General features: G+C 38.9%; 3 protein-coding genes across 5 annotated transcripts in view; 1 reads left to right on the top strand and 2 right to left on the bottom strand.

Annotated features, from left to right (window-relative positions):
* The window catches only part of LOC306887332 (transforming growth factor beta-2 proprotein-like), a 38,934-nt gene extending 33,684 nt beyond the window's left edge, over positions 1-5,250 (bottom strand). Inside the window, exon 1 of the mRNA XM_079444986.1 lies at positions 4,053-5,250. Coding sequence (XP_079301112.1) covers positions 4,053-4,398 — 346 coding nt within the window. The 5' untranslated portion in view covers positions 4,399-5,250. The remainder of the gene's footprint in view (positions 1-4,052) is intronic.
* A 2,315-nt stretch (positions 5,251-7,565) lies between these two features.
* On the bottom strand, positions 7,566-11,083 carry LOC306887944 (RRP15-like protein). Of its 2 annotated transcripts, none has more exons than XM_079446003.1 (5): positions 10,999-11,083; positions 10,073-10,374; positions 9,466-9,563; positions 9,157-9,343; positions 7,566-8,897 (listed from the first exon to the last, which is right to left on the bottom strand). In XM_079446003.1, the coding sequence occupies exons 1-5, from the start codon at positions 11,045-11,047 to the stop codon at positions 8,721-8,723; spliced, it is 813 nt and encodes a 270-aa protein (XP_079302129.1). In that variant the 5' UTR covers positions 11,048-11,083; the 3' UTR covers positions 7,566-8,720. The 2 variants fall into 2 exon arrangements, with proteins under 2 accessions (XP_079302129.1, XP_079302130.1); XM_079446004.1 differs by having other exon boundaries at positions 7,566-8,894; positions 10,999-11,072.
* An 830-nt stretch (positions 11,084-11,913) lies between these two features.
* LOC306887343 (uncharacterized protein) lies at positions 11,914-19,215 on the top strand. Of its 2 annotated transcripts, XM_079444999.1 has the most exons (3): positions 11,914-12,076; positions 14,433-14,548; positions 17,124-19,215. In XM_079444999.1, the coding sequence occupies exons 2-3, from the start codon at positions 14,458-14,460 to the stop codon at positions 18,578-18,580; spliced, it is 1,548 nt and encodes a 515-aa protein (XP_079301125.1). In that variant the 5' UTR covers positions 11,914-12,076; positions 14,433-14,457; the 3' UTR covers positions 18,581-19,215. The 2 variants fall into 2 exon arrangements, with proteins under 2 accessions (XP_079301125.1, XP_079301126.1); XM_079445000.1 differs by lacking the exon at positions 14,433-14,548.
* The last annotated feature ends 2,431 nt before the right edge of the window (positions 19,216-21,646 follow it).

Here is a 21,646-nt window from a genome sequence, read left to right as displayed (position 1 = left end):
TCTCTCTCTCGTGCATATTTGTGTGGCTTCCAGTGCCGCTGTGCCCTGTAGTGCTGCCTGTGAGCGCTTCCTGGCGCCCAACCAAATAAGGCCGATAGCCTGTGAGCGTATTAGCCAACACATTATTCTGCAACAGGACACCTCATTCAAAGTTCGCTTCCAGGAAAAAGTTAACTATGTCCTATATGGTTATTATCTAGTCTTCTTTCTTTTTTGTTTGCTCATTGTTCCAACTTTGGCTCCGCTCCTAAATCTGCACTGTCTACATGGGCAGCTGCCTTCTAAGGATTCTATCTGAAATGGGATCTCATAGCTGACCGATTTGGAACGCTCTACATAGCACTCCTCACAGGAAGTGCACGGGATACTTGACTCACAATTGAGTTCACAACAAGTTGGTGTTAGCATGTGCGCTAAGCTAATGCCATAAACTCAAAATAAAATTCACAGCTCACAAACATTTGGTAATACTGTCCGTTTTTAATTAAATTGAACTATTTTTATTGCGTAGGGGGCGCACTGGGGGTTTCATTTTATTCTCGTCTTAACCACTAGATGGCTCAAAAACTCACCGCAGAACTTTCCTAAACATACACATTCCACTACGCATATGAAAATTCGGCTGATCTTTAATGCGATCGCAGGGAGCAACGCAAAGCTGATTCTGCACCAATTTGATCTATTAATATTATGGATTTATGTATACAACTACAGAATATATCTTTTAGACAAGCATCTGATGTTCAGTTTTGTTCCAGGTAATTAGATCAACAGTTTTTCAATAACTGAAGATATGTAAAAGTATGGTACTTGGGGATAAATTTGTCTCTGCTGTTGGGCTAAAATTGATGTGATAATTAAGAGATGGTTGATTTTTCCATGTGTTGACATGACGTGGTTAGATTTAGATTGTTAATATCATAGATATCATAGATAATCAGCATATTTATACTTATATATAATTCAAAACTAATTATTCAAACTAAATTATATTATTTTATTTATAATATAATTTCAAAATATGATATTAATCATCTGCAATCAAATATTTATTCTTATTAAGCCATATTAAATTATTACCTTTATTTTTTTCAAATATTTTTTCTGTATTTTTAAAATAAACATTTTAATGACTAAAATAATTTATCAAAATAGTGGGTCTTTGACTGAAACGTTGCCACTTTTAACTTTTTTTTAAATAAAGGGAGAATAACAGCGAACAGCTCTTTTTTTGTATTATTTGATGTATTTTTTTGATCTTGCACCTGGCCAAGATGCTTTGGATGTGCCTACTTTGACTTTTTTTTATTTATCAAAATAAACAAAAACTTCTGCAAACTTTGCTGAAGTCATTGTTTTAACAAGTATTAATGCAAAAATAATATTACTGGTGAAGCTTTTATCCCAAACGTGTCATGAGATTTCAAAACAAAACAAACCACTTTTAGGATTTATTATCCCGCCAAATGTGTTGCTCTATTAACGTTCAATAAAAACTCTTTTTCCACACTCAGTAGTAGTGAAAAACACATTCTCCTTAATGTGTGCCTTCCGCTCTGTTGTACCCTAATCAGCATTTCTGTTTCGCTTCGCTTGAGCTTGTCGCAATGCATTCTGGGATTTCAACATCCATTAGGGATACATGTGATATTGCTTTAAACCTGTAGCACACCACATCGCAGACAACTCACAGGTATCACAAACCGAACAGGTCATTCTGTACTCGCACGCTCAAGTTAAAGGCAGCCGTCCAAGACAGTGAATCTAATCACCATACAGGCAAAGGTTCACTTCAACAATGAACAAAGTGGCTTCAATGCATTTAGTGTTTTAAAAAAACAGCACGGGGTTGAATTAGATTAGAAAGGGTGATGCATATTATATGACTGCCTATATGTAGCATATACTTTATTCCAGGGAGTGTGCCTACAATGCCTTAAAATGCTAATTATGTAGGCAGCTCATTAAGTTTTGGAACAGAGCCATTGTGATCTAACCCACAATCTGAAAGTTCAATTTTAAAATAATCGGTGGCGTTTCTCCGAATGTTGACACAGGATTATTTATATCCTGTAAATGCTTGCTGACTGGGGATGGCACTGTGCCAACTCTGTTCATATCTGAAGCATTTATACAGCAGGCAGAGCCAAGAATAACATTTAATGCAAAATATACCTCGGGGCATTAAAGATCTCCTAATTTATTTATTTTTCAAGCTGTATACTCACATTTGATCTGGGAACTGAAAACGATTACAAAATTAATGGCACAATAAGGACATTTAAAAGCACTTATTTGCTTATATAGGCCCAACTTTCAAGACACAGTGGGGTAGTATTTAGGTACAATGAGAAGCATTATTCAAAAGTGTGTGTGTGTGTGTGTGTGTGTGTATGTGTGTGAGAGAGAGAGTAATAGAGGGAAGGAATGAGAATAACATTCTAGAACCTGAAGTACTGTAACGCTGACTTGCTTGGTAGCTAAAAGGGAACATGAAACATTTTTTCAAATGATTTGCCCAGCAAATTTGCTTAAATGATTTAAAGACGCTGCAAACAGCTGCATAAATATTGATCAGGGGAGACCACACTATAGCCTATGATGTGGCAGCTGTGGTTTAGTGGATAAATCTGTTCTGTAACTGAAAGATTGTGGATTCAAACCCATCAGAGGAGTGACGCATTGCCGATGAAAAAGGAGCCTAACCTCAGGTTACTCCAAAGGGACTGAACCTCTAATATGTGTATTAATGGCAAAGTAGTAATTGAAAATGTAGTCAAGAATAATCTGGCAACAACATCTTAGTTCTTGAATAGCAAAGCAAAACCATGCCACCTCACATTTGACATGAGGTTCACATTAGACAACAATTGGATAACAAGTACTCCAGGCTACAACCATCGAACCTCATTTTTAGTATAAATTACAAATGACAAAATAAATTACACAAAACACAAAGCAAGAGGTATCCATGGACTGATCTGCAGAGCATAACCAGCACACTTTTAATTCTTAGCACACAGGATTGAATTATTTAGCTGGTTCTTTTATTGAAACTGGCTTAAACAGTGGCATCACTACTATGCGGGCGGAGCGGCTGCAGAGGGGCGTGCAGATCTGGGGTGCACAGTCGGAACCATGCCACAATATTACACTGTCAAATGATTGTGGTAGCTGCCAGTTTTGGTAAATGTTCTATTTGGAAAGCTCTATGTACACACATAAGCCTATAACATTTAAGCATAGCAGATGCTTTAATTCAAAGCAACTCACAAGAGATGCTAAAAATATCAAAATTATGCTAAAAATCTGTAAATATTCTATATGTGACCCTGGACCACAAAACCAGTCATGAGGGTCATTTTTTTAAAATTGAGATTTATACATCATCTGAATAAATTAGCTTTCTATTGACGTTTTTGTTAGGATAAGACAATATTTGGCTGAGATACAACTATTTGGAAATCTGAGGGTGCAAAAAAAAATCAAAATATTGACTAAATCACCTTTAAAGTTGTCCAAATAAAGTTCTTAGCAATGCATATTATGAATCAAAAATTAAGTTTTGATATATTTATGGTAGGAAATTTACAAAATATCTTAATGGAAGATGATAGTAGAACATGGAACATTAATATCCTTAATGATTTTTGGCATAAAAGAAAAATAAATCATTTTGACCCATACAATGTATTTTTGGCTATTGCTACAAAAATACCTTCACTACTTATGACTGGTTTTGTGCTCCAGGGTCACATATATACCAAATTAAATTACCCTATGCAGTGTTGGAACTTTGTTGGCTAAAAAGGTGCCTTGAGAGGTTCCGTGTTGCTTGTAATGAATAACAATGTTTTTTTATTTTATTTTATTTTTTATGTATGCCTATTTCATTCAGGCTGGGGGTGGCATGGAGCCCGTCAAGTGTTTACGCACTGAGGCCATTATAGCACCGAGGTAAACTGAGCTCAGTGAAGTCGAAGTTCGAACCTGCAAGCTTTCAGTTAAACCATTACCCAATCCCACCCCCAAAACAGGGTTGAAACACTCACTCTCGGCAGGGTAGAAGGGCTGCATGTCTATCTTGTGCACTTCTTTGGCGTAGTACTCCTCCTCGCTGCGCTGTCTCTCGCAGGTGGCGGCTCGCTCGTTGGCTTTCTCCTGCAGCAGGTCCCGTGTGCTGTTATAGATGGCGATGATGTCCCGGGACACCTCCTCGGGCTCGGGGTAGATCTCTGGAGGACTGCTCAGTTTGAGTTTACTGAGGATCTGACCGCGGATGGCCTCGATCCGCTTCTTTTTGAAGTGCTCCATGTCCAGAGTGCTGCATGTGGATAAACTGACGGCCACTGTGGCTAAATCCAAGGTCAGAAGGAGACTCAAGACGTACAAGTTCATTTTGTGCTTTTGTTTTTGAAGCTGAAGCGAGTTTGAAAATGCTAATTAATGAAATAAGTTACGCAGAAGCCCAATCATTTCGATGGCGAAGCCAAATTTAACTTTTTGCGCACGCTATTATCATCCGAGGTGCCGACGCGAAATGGTCTGTCAGATATGCGGGAGAGAAAGTAAGATCTTCATTCCAAATCACTTCATAGCAAGTGCACAGAATCACTTGGCACTAAAAGAGCCATTGATTTGGCCATCAAAAGTTTCTGCTTCGCAAAGCTCTCTTTTTGACAGACGCGTCGCCTGCGGGCTTTTTGCGCGCACCTCCACCGCATCAGAGCGCCGCAAACTCTCTCCAAAGCGCCGCACTATCACGCCTCTCACTCGCCCTCGCTGTATGAGAAGATGTGGAGGTGCAGGAAAAGCCTTTGCTCACTCCACAAGGCGCATCGCCTCTCCTCCTCCTCGCGTTTGGCACCAGCAGATGCTGAAGAAAATGAAGCTGTACCTGTCTCACGCGTCCTAAAGTTGCCCGACAGAGAAGAAGAGTACGGAGTGATGGGATAAACTACCGCAAGAGCAGGGAAAGGCGATTTCCTTTTCAGTTTACGCACTCCTCTGTTCCTTCTGGTGGAAAACAACGGTCCCTGTGCCAGCACACACATGCACATCTGAAGGCAGCCGGTTGGAGAGAGAGATTTATATAGGACTGACTTCACCACGTGGTTGTGGTCATCACGGTGAGTCCGAGGGATTCGTCAGCGCAAGGGTTTACCGAGCGCTTCGGTGTAAATATCTCAGCGCGTCGTTTCTCTTCAGCACTGCGGCCAGGTCCTAACGCCCACTGGGTCCTTCCACTCTGGCATGACCAGACTAATTTGAACCTCCCCAAAAGAAAGACAGAGTAAACCACAAAACTAGCGAGAAAAAGATTTCGAGGGGCCAGTGTCCTTACAGACCACTTCACCTGCGCTAAAACGCCATTTATTGTCCTAAAAAAAAACTTTAGCATTTTGTTTAAAAAGTCAGGTAGCTGACATTGGGGATCAAGTGGAAATACTATGCACAAACAACATTAGAAATTAAAACTAATTGGGTCATTTGAAAGTTTGTAATTACACCTGAACTCAAATTAAAATGTAGTAAGATTTTAAGCATCATATACATCTAATGAAGCTTTAATTCATTACACTATGTCTACATTTTTATGTAAAGTTTTTATTTTACAAGCCTTGTGTTCAAAACTGAATGTTTCAAGGGTTTAATGTTGATGAACATCCACTTATCATTTGTTTTCAGTACAAAATCATGTTAACAGGATTGACATTTTAGCATCATCCCCTAAAATTACTTATTTAAAAAAAACTAAAAAAAAACAGTCACCTCTCACTGTCATGCAAGCAGTTTTAAGGTTTCAGACATTAAAATGTTTTCATACTTTCTGTATTACTCTGCAGTGTGGTACAGTTAGTATTTATAACCTTTATAAATGAAATGAAATGAGACAGAGAAGTCTCAGCACAAAACCACCCATCTAATCTGCCCTGTTATCTTGCTTCATTTAGTATACTGAAAAAACAATTACAAATAGTAGCTTATGGTATTACTACTGTTAAGACACAGGCAGCTGATAAGGAATGGGAAAGCAAGTCCAGCTGTTGCATCAGTGCATACAAATCTTGCTGATAACCCTTTCTGGGAGGTTGCTACAAGTCGGTCGATCACAGATTCTCTGTGTGCAACATGTAATGCAGGCATTATCCACTCTTCCTCAATCTCCCTCACCGCACCTGCTTGATTTACTTTTCCATCCTTTGAGCTTCTGCTTAAAAAAAAATCATAATTTGCCAAAGCCTTTTGTACCCGGCCCACACTCCTGTCATCTATCAGCAGTGGCAGGCTCTCAGAGCGCCCCCGATGGCTCTACCCACCGCTGTAAACCAGATGTTATCACTAAATCAATACCAACAAAGACAGATGTGAGACTGCATGTGAGCGAGGGATAAAAAGGTCAGGGATGTAAGGGAATAAACCAAATTATATTAAGTGTGGTAAAATTGCACAACAATTTTATTACACGGCCCACCTGACTGTTCTCACAATCACTTGCCGTGACTCAAGGCAGCTGATGAAATGAGCAAGAGGTTTTGTGATGCAGACAATGGGCAGCTATGAAAAGATGAGCAGTGAGGGAGCGACAGAGGAGCTCGACCCATTCTAGGGCGCTGTGTCAACATGCCCTGGATAGGGCGGGCATTCCTGAGTGGCAGGTCACAGTGTTGCCGTGACAAATGGGAGTTTTAGGCTGGTCAAAATAGATGGATAGCGTACCCTCTCAGACACTGGGTAAATATATCTCAACTGGGTGTGTACACATAGCTCGACTGAGCGTGATAAAGAGAAAGTCTAGAATCAGCACAACTGGCGAGGCTGCTCCCTTAAAGGTCAAAGGTCATCTCCTGGCAGCCTTCCAATCAGAGAGGCCTATGGTGAACCTCTGATGAAAGGACCTGTTATATTAGAACATACACTCTTAATGAGCTCAAAACAATAAAATGCACCATGTACCCATATCATGATGAATATATACATTTCAGTATAAAAAGTTCAGGTTTACATTTACAGAACTGTCTTCTCCTAGAGGTCAGAAAGCCAACTGTAGATCACTGCACTACTTTGACAGCAGCGCCACCCGGTGGTCACCTAAAACATCACAAAAGCCAACTGTGTCCAAACCTGCTCTTGAAGGGACACTATCCTGCTTCAGTACTAAACACACTTTGACTAGCTAATCAAGGTCTTACTAGAAGCTTCTAAGCATGTGTGTTGGGGCAAATTGGAGCTAAATTCTGCAGGACAATAGTCCTCCGAAAATAGGACTAGACCCCCTCGACTAAAGTAAAACTACACTCTAAAAAAAGGTGCAATACAGCACCAAGCTCGAACGCTAGAGCCCTGCATTTCAGCCCGACTTTTTTACACCTCTAGGGCCCGGCTTCGGGTCAATTTTCCCATCATAGTTCAGACGTGGGCTGGGGCTCGGGCCTGTTTTAGGCTTCTCCTTATTTGTCTATCTGTACATATAAAACAACAACTCTTAATTTTTATCTAGCTAATTGAGGCATAATGATATTGTAATATAATAGCAAAGACGCAAAATGTAGGCTGAGGTAAATAATGTTAAACTGTTATCAGTTTATTAAACAGAAGCTTATTGCAAAAATATATACCCAGGAAAGTTATTTTTACTGATCTGACCAGGGGTGCATTTCCCAAAAGCAACTATGTTCGTAAGTTTTGTCGTTACAAATAGAGTTCAGTGGAAATAACGACCATAGTTAGCTAACAATCGATTTTAACCCTTTGGCTGGCGCTGAGTCTGAAGACCAGCTCAGAAAAAAATAAAAAGACGCGCTCTGTGCTTTTCATATTTCATAACTGTTCAGTGTTTTCAACCAAATACAATAATTTTTTTTCAGACATTTAAATACACTTCAGTTAAGTAAAAAAAAAAAAGACATTTAGTTAAATAGGCTACACGCTGATTTCTATGGAAAGCGGCAATAATAGGCTAATCCTTTCAGTTGATGGACGACATGTTTTATTCCTATCAAATACACATGGTGTAGGTTACTATAAAGTTTACTCTGTTTTTCTCCCAGCTAACTGACCACTTTCATGTATTTTGGGAGAAATAGGGGAATTTACGTGATGTTAATCCACAGAGCGCATATTATCAACATGGTCATTATTGTGCCTGCATGACACGTCGCTATGGAAATAATAAAATCATAGAATATTTAATTATTCAACAGCACCCGACAAAAAGCATACTTCGATTCAATGCTTAAGTTTAATACTTAATCATTGTTATTATGTATATTATGCTCGTCTACAGGATCCTGTATAGAAGGAGATGATGAAAATATGCATACAGAATGAGTACCTGGACTATAAAAAATGTATTTCTGCTTAGAATTTTTGTCTTCTTGTTTCCAGTCAAAATATCTAAAGATTCTTAAATCAAGGTGCATGAAATGATTTATTTAGCAAAAAAAAAAAAAAAAAACACTGTGACATAAATGCGAGTTGTGCAGCACTCATCAATGCACTCCAAAAAGAGCCTGCTTTACCAGGACACAACAAGAACAACATCAAGATCAGGGCAACATCACAGATAACCGTCTCTTCCTATTCCAGTATCACAAGATCCACGCTCTGAGAAGTCCAGGTAATGCTGAGTCTTCTCTCTCGGCACACGCCAGGTCTGAGGGTCTGTAAGAACACTTGCATGTGTGCACTAGATGATGCACATGTGCAGTAGTGATGGATCAGTCCGATTCACTGCTGTAGTCTTCAGCAGGCTCAAGGTTGTCAACTCCTCCCTCCTCTTCTCCTTCACGCTCTTCATCACTCTCCTTATCCCAGTCCTTCATGGATGTGCCCATCATGAAATCATCCCTCAACACGCTCCAAGACGGATTCTCCCGTTTCACTTCTACAGGCTGCTAATATCAGTCAAGAAAAGTTACAAGAATCAGTCTCATATTTTTACATTTATCAATTCTATAAGAGCCGTATGTAAACAGTGCCACCAAGTGGACAATGAGTGAAATTAAGAAAAGTAAAAGAAAAATGCATTTCTTCAACATAAAGCCTACATGATGCTCAAAACTCATTTTATAATATCTTAATATTAAACAGTACATAGGAAAACACAGTACGAGGAAAGACAGTAAGTGTATGGGGAAAGAAAAGTAATCTCACCACTTTCTCTTTTTTGATAGCCGGTTTGTTAGCCACGTCTGCTCCTCTCAGGACATCGATGAAGTCCTTCTTAGTCACCGAGGACAGAATTTTGGACTTCTTTCTCTCTGAACCCCCAACTTCCTTTATCCTCTCATCCACGGTCTTCTGATGTTTCGTCACAGCGTTGAACAACTGCACCACACCTCTACAGATACCATACAACACATAATTATACTTCAACAGACTGAAAAAAACTCAAATAACAAAGGAGCTCATAAACTGCTTGGCTAATTATATGGAGCAAAAGTGATCTGAATGATATTTCACCTGGTAGCAATTTTCTGTAGGTTCCTCTCGTGCTCTCGGTCTCGAACCACATTAGGCTTCTCTCGACACATATTCTCCCATGCTCGTTTCTTATCGATCTGTAAATGAAAAAAAAAAAAAAGTATGTAAATGCATATAGGGGTTGGCCATTTAATGCCTCTTTAAATAAATGCATTGAAGAAAAAAGGGTTTTTGTAATGTTCACCTTTTTCAAATGATTCATTTGATTTAAAATGTTTAGACATTGTGTATTAAACTAGGTTGCCATCATTCACAAGTGAACATGAAGAACATCAAGTAACATATGCTCCAAGATAAATATATATTTGTAGTACCGTAGTGAGCAACAGTTCTGCACACATGGTTGTAAAATCTAAAAAAAAACAAAAAACAAGTATTTTCTTATTTTTGTTGACTACTTTAATCATTTAGCTAAATTACTCGCAATTTTTAACAGAAAAACTGTGCATAAATATATGTTTTCCAATTCATTCCAGCCCTTACAAGCTTAATATTAAACTTTTTACCACTTTATAACATAAAAAAGAAGCCTTAAATTCTATGAGATCTGGTGAAGCCCTGCTGATTGCATGCGTCGTAAGTTTACCCGTTTCTTTTTCTCCAGACGCTCTTTCTTCTCCTTCTCTTTGATCTTGTCCATCGCTTTGTTCTTCAGGAGGATGATGGGTTTGCTGTCTGGTGTTTTCTTCCCCAGGATTTTGGCCATGGCTTCGGCCCAGCCGGCGTTGGGATTTTCCGCAGAGTCTCCATTCTGTTCTTCCTCACTCTTTCCATCCTCATCGCCGCTGTCTTCTACATCACTTCCCACATCGGATCCCTCCTGATCACTTCCTGCTCCACTCTCTCCATCATTACTGAGGCTGTCATCAGAAACTCCCAACTCTTCCTCTGATCATCCATATCACACATAAAACATATTTATAACACAATATATAGTTATGGCATCACAATTTACGTTCATTTCAAGCACCTTCTCCTTAATTTTAAAAGTGGCCACATGTCAGTGAAATGTTAAACACGCTTGCCTTCATTTCTTTTCTTAAGAATATCTTGATCTAAAGACTTAAATGCTTGAAATCTGGCTATGTATGCAAATTGCGCCAATATATGTACTGCAAGCAAACTTAATCTCAGTATTTACCCCAAACAATATGAATTTCCATTTACATGCATGTACGGTAAACCTGAAAGGACCCTAAAGTGTTTAAAATGTCATAAAGAACGCTGATCAATAACCCAAGCGAAAGATTTTTGGACACACACAAGTCAGATAAATGTCAAAATAAATCACTAATTACTGCAAAGAGAACGAATGTGTATTCTGCTGTACATTTCTAGTGTAAACACGAGACTAAATTGGATTTACTGTAATATCCCTCTGGCCTGTGTGGCAGTAGAACACAGTTTAAATTAAGAAATTAGTAGTCGTTTGATTAGCGATTAATAATTGGTATTCTGGCAGGCTATATGTGCTACATCATAATTTGCTAGTAAATCAGTTTAATTTCTCACCATTTCCCTCTTCAACAACGACATGTGACTTCTTCATGAGCGTCGCCATCTTTACTGATATTTACGAGTGCTTTCTAAATAGTCCGTGCGAAACAAGAGGCGCTACGGAAAGGTTCCGCACCTGTTTAGTTTCGATGTGTTCGCCTTGTCCGGTCCCAAATAATGCCTCACAAACCCCCACCGAGAAAGACAAAGGCGATGCTGCGAAGAAAAACTGCCTAATAAGATGAGGACTCTTGAGAGGAGCAAGGAATCAAGGCTCTGGGCATCACACATTTAATCAAATAAAAACAGGCATTCATTCATACAAAACTGGCCAAGGTCAAAAATGATCAATCGCAAAACGACATGCGAGTTAATAATAAAAAAGTCGTTGATTACACAATAATGATAACAACAACGAATTCATCATTCAGCCCCAAAAAGTAAAATAGCTGTCTGTTTTTTCATGTGAACATGTCATAGTATTACAAACAATAAATAAAATAGTAAAATTAAGCCTATTTTGCATAGTAACAAAATACAATTAATACAGCTTAACATCAGCTGTCAGAGATAACATATTTGTACTGAATCCCCTTCATGATATTGGGATGATGCCCTGATAGATGAGAAGTGCAAAGCTTCAGCCTCAATATTGACTTTGGCAATATAATAAGAATATAATGACTCAATATGTTAAAAATTAAATCCATTTCATTATTTCAAAACATTTTCTGTAAGAATTTGTGCTATGTTACCCTTTAACACAAAAAGTAAAACTTGAGGTGTTGAATAACCTGACAAAAAGATGAAGAGTGTCATGGGATTGTGTGATTGGACTGATAAGAAATGGTCAGTGGCTCTTTGAGGAACTATGTGGAGAAACAGCTGAAAGATCTGTGCATGTGACAGACAAAATGCGAACACACACACACACAGAGAGAGAGAGAGAGAGAGAGAGAGAAAGAGAGAGAGAGAGAGAGCTGCTGTCTCAGCTGCAGAGGTGCACTGAAGAAGAGAGCCGACTGACATCTTCACACTCAAGTGGAAGGACTTTACCTGTTTTCCCGGGTCACCATGGTGCCATCACAGCAGAGTAAGACAAAACCTGATCAAAAATGATGAAAAATGGCCATAAAACTATGGCTAAAGCTGTATTTAAAGACTGTTCAAATATATGTTTATATGATATGTGTTAAAGCACATATGCATAGCATGCTGATGTGTTATGATATCTGTAGTTGTTTGTCTTTGCCATTGTTCATTTCTGTAATAGGCTTAAGTAGTTAATATGAAATTAAAATAGTGATACACTCACAAAAAGAAGGATATTTTTATCTACCATTTTGTTACTTCTTATCAACTGAGATTATATGAACTATTATGTAAATATATAAATATTGGTGCTGATAAAAAAAAATACAAAAAAATGATTGGAGATGTTAAATGCAACCTATGTGTCCCATATCCTTTTACAGGTAGAAAATGTAAGACATTTGAAAAACTAGGTGCAACCCTTTTTTCTGTGCAATTCTGATTTACATCAAAAATAACCTGAACTGATGTTCATTGTATGTTCTGTATAACTGTTGTCACATATGGAAAACTATGGAAGAAGATGCCGTTACATCACTTTTGTTGACTGAAGTTAAAACCTATGTTGTCACATTCATCTTTTACTCCAGCCTGCATGTGGACACAATATACACATCACCATGTTGCATGGTAGCTGGATAAACAGGCTCATCATGTTTCAGTCCACTCTCTTTCCTCTGGATAAAATATGTTAAGGTCCTACTTTGAATTAGGTGGCCTTAAAGGGATAGTTCACCCAAAAATGAAAATTCTGTCATTAATTACTCACCCTCATGCCGTTCCAAACCCGTAAGACCTTCGTTCATCTTCAGAACACAAATTAAGATATTTTTGATGCATTCCGAGAACTCTCTGAACCTCCCATAGACAGCAAGGATCCTTACCAAGTCTTGAAAAGTGAAGCCAAAGCGTCTCGAATGCTCCCAGGTGACTGGATGCGGTATACAGTACCGTGGAAAGGTTTTTGCCCCCTTCCTGTTTTTTTTGTTTTGTTTTGTTTTTTTTGCATATTTGTCACAATTAAAAGATTCAGATCATCAAACTAATTTTAATATTACACAAAGATAACCTGAGTAAATACAAAATGCAGTTTTGAAATAATGATTTCATTTATTAAGGGAAAAAAGCTGTCCAAACCCATCTCGCCCTACGTGAAAAAGTAATTGCCCCCTAAATCTAATAACTGGTTGTGCCACCCTTTGCAGCAACAAATGCAATCAAGCGTTTGTGATAACTGGCTGTGGAGGAATTTTGGCCCACTCTTCTTTGCAGAATTGTTTTAATTCAGCCACATTGGAGGGTTTTCAAGCATGAAAGGACTGTTTAAAGGGATCCCCGGGTATTAAGACATGTATAGCTTAATATAACGTAAATGATGTCTCTTATTTAAATATGTAATAGAAAATCCATGAAAATGTATGTTATTTAAAAAAAATCGACATCGTTTTTGGACTATGGGGGGGCGCCATTATTTTATGTGCACAGTACATTCTGCGTCGATGACGTCTCATGGTTGCACTCGGTGCTCTACTGGCGCTTATTTCTATGGTCTTTGTTTTTTTACCGCAACACAAGTCAGAAAATAAAATACTGATACGATACCACATTGTGTGGCTTTTGGTTGTCATTTTCAGTCAAAGGGGAACAAGAGAAGCAATGCTTTCCTAGTGATAATAGGAGGAGAAAAGCATGGGAAGATGCCTGTGGACGAATAAAACTTCATAAAAACCCGCTTCTTTTTTCTCTCCACTTTAGCCCTGATGCCTTTGAGTCTTAGTAGAGCACAGCTACTGAAAGAGCTTACAAACGGCTGAGACAAGAAACGCTAGATGCCATCTGTTAAGATGTAAACATGCCGACGCTAATCATGACTCGCGGCCGCTAGAGGAGTTCCTCAGCACTGATTTCCCTCAATATCCGGGGCGTTTAGACTTCTTGTGGGGAAAAACGATGGTACAGCATTTGGTTTAAACCTATACTTATATCCATCGCCACCTGTAAGCTCTTTCAGTAGCTGTGGTCATCATATCAGTATTTTATTTTCTGAGTTGTCTATTTCGAGATGTGTTCTGGTAAAACTAGCAACAGGTAGGTCTAGTAGCTCACCGAGTGCAATCCTTTTACGTCATCAGAATAATGGTGATTTTTTAACTTAAATCTTTGATGGGTTTTCTACTGTAAGATACATCATTTACGTTATATTATTATTATATTGGCCACTCCAAAATCTTAATTTAGTTTTCCTTGAGCCATTCAGAGGTGGACTTGCTGGTGTGTTTGGGATCATTGTCCTGCTGCATAACCCAAGTGCGCTTGAGCTTGAGGTCACAAATTGATGGCTGGACATTCTCCTTTAGGATTTTCTGATAGAGTGCAGAATTCATGGTTCCATCAATTATGGCAAGTCGTCCAGGTCCTGAAGCTGCAAAGGAGCCCCAGACCATCACACTACCACCACCATGTTTGACTCTTGGTATGATGTTCTTTTTATGAAATTCTGTGTTGGTTTTATGCCAGATGTAACGGGACACACACCTTCCAAAAAGTTCAACTTTTGTCTCATCAGTCCACAGAATATTTGCCCAAAAGTCTTGGGGATAATCAAGATATTTTTTGGCAAATGTGCGACGAGTCTTTGTGTTTTTTGTTTTTTTTGGTCAGCAGTAGCTTTTGCGTTGGAACTCTCCCATGGATGCTGTTTTTGCCCAGTCTCTTTCTTATTGTTGAATCATGAACACTGACCTTAATTGAGGCAAGAGAGGCCTGCAGTTCTTTAGAATTTGTTCTGGGTTCTTTTATGACCTCCTGGATACGTAATTTTGGTAGGCCGTCCGCTCTTGGGAAGGTTTATCACTGTTCCAAGTTTTCTCCATTTGTGGATAATGGCTCTGACCATGGCTTGCTGGAGTCCCAAAGCCTTAGAAATGGCTTTATAACCCTTCCCAGACTGATACATGTTAACTATTTTGTTTCTCATCTGTTCTTGAATTTCTTTAGATCGTGGCATGATGTGTTGCTCTTTAAGCACGCTTCACTTTGTCAGACAGGTTCTATTTAAGTGATTTCTTGATTCAACAAGTCTGGCAGTAATCCGGCCTGGGTGTGGCTAATGAAATTTAACTGGGCTTTCTAAAATAATGTGGTTAATCACGGTTCTTTCTTGATTTAACAGGAGGGGGCAATTAATTTTTAACATAGGGCCAGGTAGATTTGGACAGCTTTATTCCCTTAATAAATGAAATCATCATTTAAAAACTGCATTTTGTATTTACTTGCATTATCTTTGTGTAATATTAAAATTTGTGTGATGATCTGAATCTTTTAAGTGTGACAAATATGCAATAAAAAAAACCTTTTCACAGCACTGTAGGTCATAAACCCCGCCCTCTCCATGTAATCTAATGGAATTCTTAGCATGCTGATGTATGTTCAAGTGTTTTCTAGGTTTGCTTTTAATTAGTTATTTTTGTTGCTATAAAAATGGGGTGTGGTATCATGATTGTGAGCTTGCGATTGGGTCTGCGGGAGTTTATGAGTTTAAATATGGCATGAGAAGATGTATAGGCCCGGCCCAAAAAGTACGTCGGCCCAGCGGGAAAATGCCCGGTCTGCCAGATGGCCAGTCCGCCCCTGGTTGGATGAAAATGCCCGTAGTTTGCCCACCTCTGCAGATTCATATAATTTTTTAAAAATCCCTCATGTGCCGCCACAGGAGTGAAAAAAATTGCTGTAATTATAAAAAAAAAAAAAAACTCCCAAAAGTTTGGGAACCCTTGGTTCTTAATACTGTGTGTGTTTACCTGGATGATCTACGACTGTTCTTTTTTTTTGTTTGTTTGTTTTGTGATGGTTGTTCATGAGTCCCTTGTTTGTTCTGAACAGTTAAACTGAGCACTGTTCTTCAGAAAAAATGTCTGCAGATTCTTCAGTTTTCCAGCAAGGAAACACGATGCATTAAGAGACGAGGGGTAAAACTTTTTGAATTTAAAGGTAAATTGTACTTAATTTGTTTTCCAGGAAACATGCAAGTATCTTCTGTTGCTTCCAAAAAGGGCAGTACTAAATGGAAAAAAAAGATATTTTAACAAAATAAGAAAAATTTGGACATCTTCATCCTGTTCACAAGTTTTCATCCCCCGGCTCTTAATGCATCGTGTTTCCTTCTGGAGCATCAGTGAATATTTGAACCTTTTTTAGCTGTTGTGTTCGAGTCCCTAAATTGTCCTCAGTGTGAAAATATGGATCTCAAAATCACACAGTCACTGCTGGAAAGGGTTCAAATATGCTAAAATGCTGGAACACTGAAGAATCTGCAGGACTTGGAGGATTTTTCTGAAGAACAGTGCTCAGTTTAACTGTTCAGAACAAACAAGGGACTCATGAACACCCATCACAAAAAAAGAAAAAAAAGGAGATCATCCAGCTAACCACACACAGCATTGCTTATTGCATTTTGCATCATGCATTTTGTATGATGTCTCTTATTTTGTTAAAATTATTCACATTTTCACAGATTCTGCAAGCTCCCAAACTTTCGCATGCCACTGGATATCATTGGGACCTTACTTGTCCCTATCCATAATGTCCACTCTCCTACACCTACCGCTAATCATATCAAAGGTCCAAGAAGGGGGTCAAAGTGGAGCATAACATGTTTCATCTTGCCTAGCCTACAGTCACAACTCTGAGTTTAGAAGCAAGAATTGTTCACCCTGTTGGACAACATTTTAGCAGTTCCATTTAATGACAATAGTGAAACAGAAATGACACACTTTTGATTTAGTAGTAAAAAGTTGGTAAAAAGTTGACAAAAGTTGTTGTGTTATTGACTTCCTAGCCAACATTTTATGGTGGGACAATATGAGTTTGTAGGATGTCCATGGGTTCCATGTCAGCCTTATCTGAATTAACCCATGGACAGAACCAATGGACAAACCCATTTAAGCCCATAATGTGCCTACATTGGCCCCCACTATGAGATGTTGGCTAGGTTGATGTTAAAAGCTGCTGCAACACAATTTGACAAATGTTTCTTAACATTTTTCCAGAGACCATGAGCCCAGTGATGGAGTCTGCCAAGAGCTTTGTGCTTGGAGCAGTGGCTGGAGGTACTCTGGGAGCCACGGAGGTACCGGTGAATCGAATAATGCAGGAGATCATCTCAGGAGCCCAACTGAAACCCGTTATGTCTGGCATTAAGAGCCTTGGGGCTCTGGGACTGGGTGCGCTTCTAGGAACTACTGCACTCATCACATCAATGACATTGGTGGTAACGGGGGTCACCGTAGCCGCTTCTGTGGCCTTGTGTCTATTGAGATTGAGGAAGAGTGAAGGATGGATGGCAGCAGGATTGGCCGCGGCTCTCACCACGACTTCAAGCGGTGCAGCACTAGGGGCCATCATTGAAAATCTGAGCATGAGGTACGGGATGGTCAGCCTGCTCTGGGCTTTGGCGATTTTTACAATTTGGAAATTATTGATGCTCTTCTTTGTCAAGTATACATGCACGGAACGGGAATTCTGTGGATCAATCACTGATGCTACTAAGAGAGAACAAGAAAAACTACTTGCTTTGGAAGTAGATCTAAGACAGCGGGCTACATTGGAATTGGAAAAGCGTATTAAGGCCTGTGAGATGAAGAAACCAGAAGAGGATGGTCTGGCTGCTTGGGAGAACCAACGAAAAGAAAGAGAAGAAATAAAGAGACAGCAAAGGAAGGCTATTGAGTTGGAAATGCAGAAGACGACTTCTCGACAACGCCTGCTCAAAGCGGTGGCCAAATACACAGAGTTTCTTGCATTTTCTGGCATTCCGATGACTGTGACTGCTTTTGTGACTGCTGGCTTTGGCATCTTTGGGTTTGGAGATTACAGATTTGTTTTTGTTATCCTGTTAGTTGTGGTGTTATGCATGTCGTTTTGGCTCATGAGTTCTTGGCGTTTGAACTTTTGGATGTTTATGGGATGCATGGGAATGTTTGCCACATTTGCCATTTCCGTGCTGACTGTTCATGCCGGGCAGGAGGTGGCAGGCATGTCTGTTAAAATGCGCTTGGCAGGACAAGACATAAGCAAGGAGAATATCAGCATCCGTATGACTCACGCTTCCTCCGTACAGGCAATTTCTGCAGGATTCTTCGTGTCAGAAGTCTGTCAGGTTGGTTTAGGGGCCACAGTCGGTGGTCCAGTGGCACGAGAGGCAGGAGGAAAGGTGATTTTAGGGGCGTCTGTAACTGCTGCGGTTATTTTGTCGATAGTTGAAGTGTCATCCCAGATGCTGGGAGTTGGTGGTAAGGCGGGGGCTTTGCTGGGGGTGGCTGGAGCTGCTGGTGTGTCCATGGGAGGAGCTGCTGCCATAGCAGTGAAATCATCCTCATGGGGAGGAGCAATAGGAACCACTGCTGGGATGATCTTTGGCTTATTGGTGTTTAGAAAGTGGGACATTGTTGACATTGGGCTTCAGATATGTGTGGCATACCTGTTTGCCATGACAAATCTTTACTGAAATTCTATGATGTACAGTAACTGCTCTTTTTAGTACTACAGTGGGCTTGGAAAGAATCAGCATCCATAAAATTGAGGTGTCTTTTTTTCTTTCTTTGACATCCATGTTTTTACTATGTCACATTTTTTTTCTCTGTATTTGGTCTAAAGGTTCATTAAACTGTCCTGTATAAGAAAGAAAGAAAGAAAGAAAGAAAGACATAATAGATTTTTTCTGACCATTATTTCATATGTCAGGCTTTACAGGGTTAAAACAGGATTCATTTTTTAATAGAAAGAAATTAAGGAAAGTTAACAACTTTACTAAACAATTCTGTAAATTAAAATAAAACAAACGAACAATAAGGTATTATGGTGACAGCTGTCAAATACTGAAATTAATTTGTCCAGTGAGAAAATGGTGAGAATGACTTTGTGTATGTAAATAACAATATGCAGTTATTATGGTCATTATTGTAAAACAAACCCTAGATGTGTATGTGTCTGTGCTTATTGACATAATTATGTGCTACATTCTTTCTACTTTCTACTTTGTATTTTCTCATTTCCTCTTACCTTTAAGGGTTGATCCCAATCAGGAGATGTAGTGTTTGCTTTTGAATTCATTTTTACTTTTTATTAAATTAGTTTTATTTCATTTGGTCTGCTTTGTTATTTTGATATGTTGGTTTGTATAAAACTATTTTATTGTATGTTTGCACATGACCACACTCGTCACACAGGTATAGAATACCATATGTAGAAGAAAGAGGCTGTGTATTTGTCTACAGTTTCTGGAAATTTCATTTCATTGAGTAACAGAAATGTTTAACCTTGGGGAAAAAATAAAATAAAATAAATGACAAGTTAACGCAAATGGCTTTTCTGGCAAAATACTATATTACTATAGTAATTAGATATAAGCTTGAAGTTTGACAATTTCAAAATATTAAGTGGCCACTAGAGGGTGGTAAACACCATGATAATCAGTGTCACTGTCTTCAGTCATCCTACATTAAGATCAATCAGCACAAATGTCTGATCATGATTTGGTTATTATATGACCAGTTGGAATGACAATGTAAGTCTGACCTTTTACTACATCTAGAGCATTGCTCTTCATGGATACAGTAGAAATGTACAACTTCATGGAAATACACAGAGCAAACTGACAATTTTCACTCAGGTATTGCAACTAAATTTCACTATTAATGATAAAGAAACTGCAAGTAACAGATTGATTTAAACACAGAATTTTGAAGCAAGACTGATTTAAAAAAAAAAAAGTATAATCTTGAAATCATGCACACACACACACACACAGCAGTGAACAAACACACACCGTGAACATACACCCGGAGCAGTGGGCAGCCATTTATGCTGCAGCGCCCAGGGAGCAGTTGGGGGTTCGGTGCCTTGCTCAAGGGCACCTCAGTCGTGGTATTGAGGGTGGAGAGAGCGCTGGACATTCACTCCCCCCACCTACAATCCCTGCCGGCCTGAGACTCGAGAGTCGGACTCGTAATCCAAAGGTTGCGGGTTCGAGTCTCAGGCCGGCAGGGATTGTAGGTGGGGTGGGGCCAAGACTTCCCCATTTGGGAAAATGAACCTTTCCCAAAATTTCCATTCACAAACATTTTGTAAACCTGAGCTTTTATAGTTAAACGTGTGTGTAAAATCATAAATTCCTGTTGTGCATCAATAGGGCGTGTAGGCACACACAATCACAATTAGCATAATCCCCGCCCATTAATTACAACCAATTAAATGATGTCTGCAGGAATGCTGTGTGAGATCCTCATGACTCAATTCTCAGGTTTGGCTCCAGTATGTTGTATAAAATGCAAAAGAAATGAATTGACCATTTGCCATAAAATATTCACTTATACCTTATATTCACATTCATTCGAGCAGTCGTGTCCATCTCTGGAGCTCTGTGCTCTCAGCTGCTGTGAGGGCCAGTAGTCCCTTTCTTTGGGTGTCTGGCATGAATGACAGATTGCTGTGATTGAACGTCAGATCTCTGAGTCCACCCATGTCTTTCTCGTGGAATCTGAAGAACTCATCCTGCATGGTTTTGACAGGGCTTCGTTATTCTGCCAGCTGGGATCAATCACAGACGAGTCTTTTGATCTTCCTACATAAAAGACAATTACACAATACACAAATATGTAAGTTTCATTACAGATTAAAAGCAGATTTCAAACTGAATACAAAACTCTCAAAAGATGCATTTAGTTTTTTAAATAAGCTCTCCTCTGCATGTGTACGTGAGAGACTCGCTGGCACTGAGCATCTGAGCATGCTCAGAATCTTCAGACAACAGCATCACTGTTCACATAGCAACAATGCTTGTCTGTGTGAATCTAGCATGCCATAACGCTATGCTTGTCCTGTTTCTTGCTGTAATTTTCCCTTTTATCAAAAACATTTGGGAAAAAGGGGGGTAAAATATTTGGTCATGGCTGAAATTATGCCAGGTCATGATTTGTGTCAGTGTTATTTTAGTAGAAGTGAGATACTATTACAGTTTTTATGAATATTTTGAATTAAATGATTTTATATTTTCTGCTTTTATTTCAGTTTTAGTTACATTTTTTAATAATTTTGTTGAGTATTTTATCATTTTTATTACTTTAATACGTCTATATAGTTTTTTTTATTAATTTTAGTTTTAGATATTTTATTACGTCAACTTGCTGGAATAAAATACATTTCAGTTTTTGATACATATTTTATTGCATGCAAAGTTTTAAAAGTTTTATTTCAAGTAATGAAAGTGTTTTTATGGTTTTAGTTTCAGGTTTAGGTTGAGTCTGGACAATGAAATCTATATATACACAACAAAAATAAATTCAATGACGAAGGCTTGGTGAAAAGTTTCTAAGGAAGTTTTAATGTGAACTTCATATAACAAAGAAAGAATGGAAATAAATGTGCCAGGGATGGAAAAAGCCAAAAGACATACAAACAGAGGATGCTGATGCACACGGTTCCAGTGTCCGTGTCCATTCATAACTGTATCGTTCAGTCTGGCCTCTTTGTGGTCCTTTCCCTTGGTTGAGGCAAGGAAGAACAAAGAAAAGGA

Source organism: Barbus barbus, assembly GCF_936440315.1.
Source record: "Barbus barbus genome assembly, chromosome: 21".
NCBI lineage: Eukaryota > Metazoa > Chordata > Actinopteri > Cypriniformes > Cyprinidae > Barbus > Barbus barbus.
This window is presented reverse-complemented; position numbering and strand designations above follow the sequence as displayed.